The following is a 9,483-nucleotide window of genomic DNA, read 5'->3' on the forward strand; positions in this document are numbered from 1 at the left end:
TGTGTGGATAAATAGGCCGCTTTCAATAAATGTGCTGACTGACTGATAGGATATATAGCAGGATAATTTGCAGTCTTCACTCAGTTCAAGTTAAAGGACTGTAAAAGTCAATGATCTGCTGAAAGACTGTGTCGAGGAAGAGATGAGGATAAGCGGGACAACAAGAATCTTGAACATTCGGGAGCATGATAGATTTACTCTATCAATTAAGAGGACTTTCTCTAACCAGAAACACATGGGGAGAAAGTCTTCCATGGATACCAGTGGCAGACAAATAATAAGTTATCTCTGGGTGGGAAATGCAATGGCATGCAAACATTTAGCCGTTTAAAATTTCTGTTTGTGTGTCTATAAAGATTTCCAAATGGAACTAAATTAAAGATGACACAGTTCTTTTTTTTTTTTTTTCAAGCAAGACTTCTTTTTATAGTTTAAAAAAAAAAAGGGTTGTCCTTGAGAAAAAGGTTGGGCATCCTGCCTGCTCAGTACTCAGCAACACCCCCTTTGGCAAATATCACAGCTTGTAAATGTTTTCTGTAGCCAGCTCAGAGTTTCAGGTCTTGTTTGTGGATTTTTGTCTATCCTTTCTGCAAAAAGACTTCTAGTTCTTTGAGATTATTGGGCCACCTTGGTTGCACAGCTCGTCTGAGGGCTGTCCAGAGATTTTCACACTGGCTTCAATGTTAATGTCAGCCCATTAATTGGATGTCATTGGTTATCATTTCCATAAATACAGCCGGCAGTTGCCCTTTTCCACTGCCTATTAATCTTACTAGACGAATAACATCCATACCATGACTCATAAAAAGAAAGCAAGCCAGATGAGTTACCTTCTTACTTTATCGTTTAAGTTCAATTTCAACTCAAAACATGATTTATTTATTTTTTTACATGTAACAAAACAATTGGTTCATTTACATCGCAGGAGGGAAAAAAGCAATTATTGTATTAGTCCAACAAAAAACGTATTTTTAAAATAAATGCAAACATATTTGCCAGATCAAATCTCTTAAAGCCAGATTAACACAGTTATGGTCCAGGCCTCAGACGCTAAAAAGTGAGCAAGGATACAGAAGAACAACGATAAAATGGCAACAAAAACAACAAAGACATGATATGCATTGTAATGTCATAGTGAAGTGACTGCACACAGAAATGATTCATCTAAAATGAAATTATAAATTCAGTAAAATTCAAAACATTACGACAAATTTATTTTGTCCCGTAAACCTAACAGAAGAGTGACTTACAAGGAAACTAAACGGAAAGTCAGTGAGACACTCCTGATGCAATTAAGTGGACCATAAGCCCAAAGCATGACGGCTGTATCCCATACATGACAGTAGTAGAGTCTTTTAATGAAGTGTTGCAGCTTTTTTTCCCCAAACACATCTTTGCTCATTACCAAAAATGTATTTCAACTTCCTCAATCTATCAAATATCCAGAATGCATGACACTTGCTTAGAGATAAGCTTTTGAAGCTTAGTTTTGTTGTGAAGATGTGAGAAAAGTTGTCTTGTGATGGTTCTTTCATGAGCATCACATCTGTGCAGGTGTTGTGGACTTGTACAACACAGCACCTCCGCCCCAATAACATTTTTTTTCAGCCAAACTGGAGTTTTGATTTGCCTCTCTTGCAATCCAACAAGATCTTGGAAATTTTTCATGACCTTCAGACCGCAATATTTGTACTTCCAGTTTTTTCCTAAGTTCATAACAAACTGAGAACACAGCTTCCTAAAAAACATTCCCTATCTTCTAAAGGTCCTTCACGGTTTATCGAGCATCAATTGGCTTAAAAGTCTGAGTTTTTGGCATTTTAGTGAGAGGGTGCCAATGATTGTTGAGACAGAGTTTGCATAAAGCTTTGTAATTGGCACACAACGGCCTTCACTGGGGACGAGCCAAAGCTTTAAAAAAATGTGTTAAGATCTGAGACCCTGTCAAAAGATATTAGATCTAAATTCTGCAAGGGTGCTAAAACTTTAGCAAACTTCTGAAATCAGTTCCTCCTTTACTCAGAAAAAGTCATTTTTGTTCAAACATTTACAGTCGACTGTAAGTGTAATTGATACGTGTACATGAATTAAAAATAAATGAATAAAAAAGTAAAGAGTAGCAGTTTCTAAACTGGATATTTATTGCAGATGTTCATCATTTTTCATTTCTTTTTTTTTTTTTTTTGGAATGAAACATCAATTCCTTTGAGTAAATAAAAGTCCATGTTTCCTATTTGCACTCAATTTAAGATATGTAGTTTCCAGCCCATTATTCAGTTTAAAAGTTATAGTCATCAGCTGTGTCAGTTTATCTGATCCTTAGAAAAGGAAATATTTCCAAAATCCTTGATTGCAAAAGTGAGTCCCTTTGCTGTGGCCAGAATGAGAGAAAAACTTAAAACCATGACAAGGTTTCAACTAAATAACACCTTTTGGAAATAAAATTTTAACTTGGACAAGAAGTCAGAAGATATAAAAAAGTCACATTTGTCGGAAGATAACCACATCCTCCTATGATTAATTAATTAAATATTCTATCAGGGGGAAAATGTCACCAAGAGTTCATGAGGAAAAAGGAGAGTGAAACTGTCAGTATGTTGAAATAATAGTATCTAAAAGGTTTACCATATGTGGTTCACTTAAAATCACATGAACTTGAGTCATTGCCTCACACACATTGGACAGCGCAGCTTCACGTGTGAATATGCTGATGTTTAGAAAGATCACATGAGCGAACAAGAATAGAAACAGGGTTAAACACGGTTTTTTTTTCCAAACATTCATTTGAACATATTTACCTGATAATTGCTGCCAACACTGACAATCATGAAAACATCAACTATCCTTTGTCTTTTATTATTAGTTTTTTTTCATCTGCCTGTTGGTCCATATATTTAATGAGATGTGACAGGTGCAGCTGATCTGCTCATCAGACGTGGATCTTGCGGTGTAAAATTACTATTTTGGTTTCTTTGATGGCACTTTGAGTATCCATTTGGTTGGAAATGTCTCATGAGTCAAATCTAACCGAGATGCTGGCTGAGTTTGCTACTAAGACTGCACAAATGTAGAACAACATGACGACGAGCTGTGATGTTGAATGGCTGCAGAAGGACGCCCCCTGCTGAAGCTGCTGCCCCTCAAAAAGTATTCTATTTTATTTTATAAACATTTTCAGCTCTTATGTAGTTGTTGAGAGCTAATATTTGCAGTTTAGCTGCAGCCAAAATACATACCTGTCAAAGGAGAGAATTTATTGGAGGCTTGGTCTGTTATACTGTGCATTTATTACAGCTTTCACAAAAAAAAACGTGCTGGGATTAATTGACGGTGCAATCAAAATTAATTATTTAGGTTTTTAAAATTGTATTCACTTTAGTTCTCAGGGTCAGAGGCTCTGCTGTAGATGTTTCTCCCGGCTTGGTTGAATGGTGGAGTGTCACACTGGCTCAGGATCTTTACTATGAGGCAGCATCTACACCTGTTCCCCAAACTGATCAGTCACAACAGATTTCTGCTAACAATGTCCCATCGTCACGTCTCACGGTGGCGTGAATCATCGTGGAAATCAGATATCGGCAATACCTTTTGTCATCATTTTTTTGTTGGTCTAGTTGTTCATCATAGGATGTCTGCCATTACACCGGTGGGTATTTTATCTTGAAAGCAAATACGGAGAGATCGGCCTTGTTCAGAGAGAAGGTTTGGATAGGGTGACAGTGCGCGCTGTCCTTTCAGCACCAGGGTTTTGCCTAATACGGCCACAAGATCGTTACTTCGCCCAGCTATGCAGTGAAATATTCGAGCTGTTTCTGCAAACAACCATCAATAATCCGATTATGACAAAAAAATAGCAAGCTATGCGCGAAATATTTGCGTTAGTTTCGTAAAGATCACAAGCACTAATGGTACACCTTCTGAAACTTGGTTTTACTCGGATTAACAGCTGGACTTTATAGGAGTTTAAGAAGATGCATGAACACTGTTCACAGCCGTCTCCCTTCACCAAGTCTTCATTATATAGTAAAACCTCACAGGTCAGTAAGATTTGAGGGGGTGGGCATGGGAGCCACTTGCACGCCCTGACTTTAAGAAAGCTGTTCCAAGCACAGCAGGCTCACAGACAAATCTCATGTGAGGAGAAACCTCAGTAGGCTGCATGCACTTTACTATTCTGCTCTGACCAGAAACTACAGGCAATACGTTACTTAATCGTAATTAATTTTCAAAGAATCATCCATAAGAGGTGCATAATTGGGTTTTGAATTTCCATGATGGATGTAAAGCGTGCAATTGCTCTAAATGAAGTTATGAGGATCACAAGAAGGATATGGGAGCTTTTCAACTGAGATGCCGGTATCTGCGCTGTACACTGGGCTGATTGGAAATTTCCGTGGAAGTATTAGTGGAGGAAAACGCTTCCTGTAACCGCGTATCGCGCAGATAAATGGAGTAACGGAAAGGAGGGGAGGCTCTGAAAACTTGACACAGCGTTCAAGTGATGGTCATTCAACTCGTGTGGACTTTCCTCTTCAGGTGCGTCTGTAATGTGGCTATAATTACGACATATGTGGCGGGGTAACCCACAGGGGACAGGTCACTGCGTCGGCGAGACAGAATAAAAAGTGAGCTTCACTAAGGGAGACGGATCTGCGACTTCAGCGAGGACTCAAAGGGACTTGGAGCGCGGGATCTTTCAGCAGTTTGCGCACTCTCTCTTTACACTCTGCCGGCGATCAGAGGATGCTCAGCAAAAACTAATATGAATTCAGAAGCTTTATTTCTTCATACCTAGGAGCACTATTTCAGAGGACACACTTGGGACCGGGCAGGAACACTAAATAAGGTTGCACACATTGTCAAATTTTCTGGACGCATCGAACTCAAACTCCAGATTTGAGGACTTTTAAAAAAAAAGGTAAATGACAATTTTATACACCATTTGCAATTCTGGCACTTTTTTTTTTACTTTTAACTTCTCAAACATTCGTTCTTGATGCGGACTTGCTTCACTGTGACCTGACTGCCTATAAAACAAACCTTGATTTCATTAAATAAAACTTCACTGACAACAAGGCGCACACACAAGGCAAGACGGACTTATGGTGTGTGTTAAATCTTTTGTATTTACAATGTGATGAAGGTTTGTATGATGAAGAATACTGTGTGGTGTGTGAATTAGGGGTGAAATGATAGAGAATGAGCGACTTCACAGATGTTAGACAGAGTGCGCAACTTCCACCAACTGTGACCCCATTTGATGCGCACTTGCCAAATTAGTCCCACTGTGATCTGGACTTTGTGGCCCACAATCATAGTATTATATTACTGTTTATTGTGGCTCTAATAATATTTATGAGACTGTAGTTAGAGTTGATCACAGTTCTCGGTGGGTGGAATTGGATTCATTCAAAGGTCGGAAATTTGACAAACCCCTTCGATCTCTCCCGCAGGTGTCCGGAGAGACGAGAGCTCACTCTCTCCCCCCCACCCTCCTCACGACACGGGAGCTATGAGCGGACTGCGCAAGCACGTCATGATGGGACTGGTGTTACTGATGTGCACGCTGACCGAGCACTGCAGCGAGAGCGCGCCCTCGACAGCTCCCACCACGACTGCAGCGGCTGCCGGCGGGGACGCGCAGCGGGACTTGAGGCGGATAGTAGAGATCGTGAGACACGTGGAGGAGAACCGGGGACGCCACGGCGCGAAAACGGAAGCCGTGCTAACGTCACGGGTGGACAGCTCTTCGGTGGAGCAGAGAGATTTTCGCAACAGAACAGACAGAGGAAACCATGCTGTCGGTAAGTGGCTGTTTGTCCTCCGGGTGGGATCCTTAAAAGTGGATGTCAGAAGGATGCTGTGAAGTTAAGGATGTAACCTGCTGGGATCCACTTTTATTTTTTCCTTTTATTTGAAATGGCATCTGGCTGTGCAGATGTTATTGCTTTGTCTTTCTGGGCCTTTATCTTTGTGTTTAATGGCTGCCACTCACTGTGATGTCTAGATTTATCCTGGTTTTGGTTTACAAAGGTGTCCTTGATCTAACTGCTGTGGCAGGGGGGGAAGACAGACCTTCTAAGAAAATGTAGATGTGTTGCCATGGGCTTTCATGAAAACGTGTGGCACTCCCCTCCCCTCTTCTCTTCCAACAGTTGTAGTTCCCAGGGACCTAAGAAAGAAGGAGAAATTTCTAAAGCACATAACAGGTAAGTTATGTACAGGTGACTGAAAGTTGCTGCTGTGACAAGTGTGTGAAACTCGTTCTATGGACTTATGACTCCCAAATTCATACGGACAATGACCGAGGCAGTCGAATCTACATGAAATTGAATTATAGCCTTAGATAAAAACCGTGAAACAGATGTTAGCGCAGGTGCCTGTAAAGCTGGAAATGTGCTTAAAGGCCGCTCTCTTCTCCTCTGTAGGTCCGCTCTACTTCAGCCCCAAGTGCAGGAAGAATGTGTACAAAGTTTACCACCACACCAGAGACTGCACGATACCTGCATGTAAGCTGCTATTACTCAGGCCCTCTTACACTACCAGGAATGACTTTGTCAATCCAATGTCAACACGCTGTATGAAAAGAACCCGCTCACTGTCTTTGCGCTGTATTTTCTCTTCTCAGACTTCAAAAGATGTGCGCGACTTCTCACTCGGCTAGCGGGCAGCCCACAGTGCACAGAGGGGTAGCACACACAAGGTACCACGATGCTTTCACCTCTAACTCAAACAGAACCGTTGCAGGGAGGAAATGCGTCCACAGCGCAGGTCATCTGAGTGCCCTCGTGTGTTGCTGGGCGTAGTTCTGACAGTCCACACGTTTGAGCGTGCAGTTATTTATGCTTCTATGGCATGTGACAAGGAGGAAGTGGCTGGAAAAACTCAGACTAATCAAAAATGGGACTTCATACATGGTGCAATATTCTACTTTTGGATAAAGACTACTGATGAATTAATGCGATAGCAATGCGCTTTTATAGGGCTACAGGCACGTGGTGTATCTTGTACAAAAGCATCACAGGTTCTTAAACAGGCTGTATTTGTGCAGTAGACAACTTTCACTGAAATTATCTGCTTTCTGAGGCATGTTTTTCATCATTTTGCACTGGCTAATTGTCTTTTTTTTGGTTGCACTTTTTACCATTTGCACCATTCTACAGTATTGAGGATGTTACATACAATCATCCTTTTTCTATTTAATATTTGATTAAAGATTCAGCTCAGCAGTAAACAAATGCCATGAATCTGGTGATGATCTTACATTGCCAGCTCTCCCATAAATCATCAGTATGTCCGTTCTTTTACTTGAACAAAAGTCCCAAATCAGGGCTTCCTCTTACAGGAGAGCGTTTGTAAAGCATGGCATTGCTGCTTAAAGTAATTGAAGTTCCATTTGCCATCACTGCATCATATAGTCTTAAAGAATGGATGATCACGATCATTCAAGAGTTCAGTTGGGCTCAGCCATTTGCTCTTCGTGATGATGTGTTTGGTGTGTTAATACACGCTGGTTTCTGTGGTGGAAGATCTGTGTCAAATTAAGTTTCTTGATATATCATTTGTGATTCTTTATGGTGTTGCCAAGTTTGAGATGGTGCTGAATATCATTCTTCTGTCGTTGCAGGGCGAAGCCAAACACGAGTACTCCAGAAGAAAAACATGTATACTTTGGGGGGAAAAAAAAAGTGCCTTGGACAGTGAGAGGGGAGCCTAAATCTGACCAGCCCGACTGACATTAGGCACAGCATTGTCCTTCACTCGGGTCCCTTCTGCTAAGGCACGAATTGCTGCCAGTCATCACTCTGGTTGAGCCTCGAAGGTTAGCTGTCACCACATGGAAGCGACCAGGCAACGAAACCCAGACGAAGTCAAAGATGAAAGTGGTGAAAGTAAAAGAAATACACATACTAAAAAGTTGAAGTGGAGAAGAAAAAGAGAAAGTGTCTGAAATAAACAAACCAGGGGCCTTTTATTCCTGCAGGAACCCAAAAAGATGTCGTAAATCAAAATGATTACCGAATCTCGAATGACTTGCCTTTTGCAATTGGTTTGCCCTGTTTTGAGTGTTTGGGTTTGAGTTCGTCTTTTCTACTGCACTACCTAAACTGTGTGTTATCTTCTTGATTTTTTTGTTTTGTTTTTTAAGAAAAAAGCTCTCACAGACCCCCGGCTGCAAGTCACAGCTAGTGTTCACAACAAACTGTGACTAAATGAATAGTTGCATGATCATTTTTCTGCTTCTTTGTGCAACATGACAAAGGAAAGTGTTTTATGTTAGTCACAGTTTCCCTGTGGATCTTGCGTGGTAAAGCCTATATTTATGTATTCGAGTCGTCACAGGGTTCCACTGTACCGAAAATATAGGCCTCGATCATTAAAACCAGGAGTATCATGTACATATTGTAAAGTAAGGTATACGAAAAAAAATCCACCTAACTACCACAAATTAACATGGCTGTCATTTAGCAAAAGGGTGTTATATAAATACATATATATATTTAAAAAATGAAATATATTTAAATAAATTATGAGATTGGTACAAAATGACTCGGCTTTGTCGTCTTGTGCTGTATTTTTCTTTGCATTCCCATTTTGAAAATGAAGAATGCTCCCCGAATGACCACATGACTGGACTGAGTCCTGGGACCGCAGATCCGGTGAACTTCCCACTGCGGCTTCAGACGGGCCGTTAAAAAAAAAAAAAAAAGGTCAAACTCCGAGAGAGCAGTGTTTTTTTTAGTTTGAAATAGATGTTGTTGCAAAATCACTTCGTATGTGATCACTTTCCAGAGTGTGAGTCAGCATTTTTCTGTTGTTTTATTACATTCACACTGAGACACTGAGGTTCCTCTCGCAGACTTGCTCATTCACACAGCAGATTTTCATCTTTTGTCTCCATTGGTATCGATCCATGACAGATGGTTTTTGTTGCATTTTGCTCAGGTTTTGAGATTTCAAAATTAAATTTGCTAATTCAATTTGTTTTCGTTTAGGAATGACACAAACATTCAAGAACAACGAGATAGTTCAGACTCACCGTCACGGTTGCATGATGGACCTCACCGGGACCAGCGCTCACTGAAACTTCTTTTTGACTAAAGGCGTTTCTCCCCACCCTGAGACGTATCGTAACACCTGAAAAACCTTTTAAAAACCATACATCTGGAATATTCATTTGCCTTTTCAAACCCACCAGGAAAGCAACTGCAAACACTTAAGTGTCCCGTTGAGAGCGAGTCAGGATGCACAAAACCAGAAACCTGAATCATTTAACAATTATAAAATTTGCTCCTGCGTTTTTCTTACCGTGACCTGTCAACACATCTTCTGTAAGACAGCTTACTCCCACTTTGTACGAGTTCTTTCTAAAGACAAAGGACAGAACAGTATTTTGGGGCTGAACCCACCGAGGCTATAGTGCCAAAACACTGCAGGAAAACACTCTCCGATGTGAATATCCTTTAGGAGGAAGTCTACTAA

At 40.7% G+C, this 9,483-nt stretch overlaps 1 protein-coding gene across 1 annotated transcript; it reads left to right on the plus strand.

Annotated features, from left to right (window-relative positions):
* The first annotated feature begins 4,548 nt into the window (after positions 1-4,548).
* On the plus strand, positions 4,549-8,483 carry alkal2a (ALK and LTK ligand 2a). The gene is made up of 6 exons (XM_075459250.1): positions 4,549-4,918; positions 5,454-5,804; positions 6,156-6,209; positions 6,429-6,509; positions 6,629-6,703; positions 7,628-8,483. The coding sequence occupies exons 2-5, from the start codon at positions 5,513-5,515 to the stop codon at positions 6,691-6,693; spliced, it is 492 nt and encodes a 163-aa protein (XP_075315365.1). The 5' UTR covers positions 4,549-4,918; positions 5,454-5,512; the 3' UTR covers positions 6,694-6,703; positions 7,628-8,483.
* The last annotated feature ends 1,000 nt before the right edge of the window (positions 8,484-9,483 follow it).

Source organism: Odontesthes bonariensis, chromosome 24 (genome assembly GCF_027942865.1).
Source record: "Odontesthes bonariensis isolate fOdoBon6 chromosome 24, fOdoBon6.hap1, whole genome shotgun sequence".
Lineage (NCBI taxonomy): Eukaryota > Metazoa > Chordata > Actinopteri > Atheriniformes > Atherinopsidae > Odontesthes > Odontesthes bonariensis.

Coding starts and splice junctions, on each gene's coding strand:
- alkal2a (XM_075459250.1), top strand. CDS start 5,513: ATGAGCGGACTGCGCAAGCACGTCATGATGGGACTGGTGTTACTGATG. Junction 5,805..6,155: donor CAGAGGAAACCATGCTGTCG/GTAAGTGGCTGT, acceptor CTCTTCCAACAG/TTGTAGTTCCCAGGGACCTA. Junction 6,210..6,428: donor ATTTCTAAAGCACATAACAG/GTAAGTTATGTA, acceptor TCTCCTCTGTAG/GTCCGCTCTACTTCAGCCCC.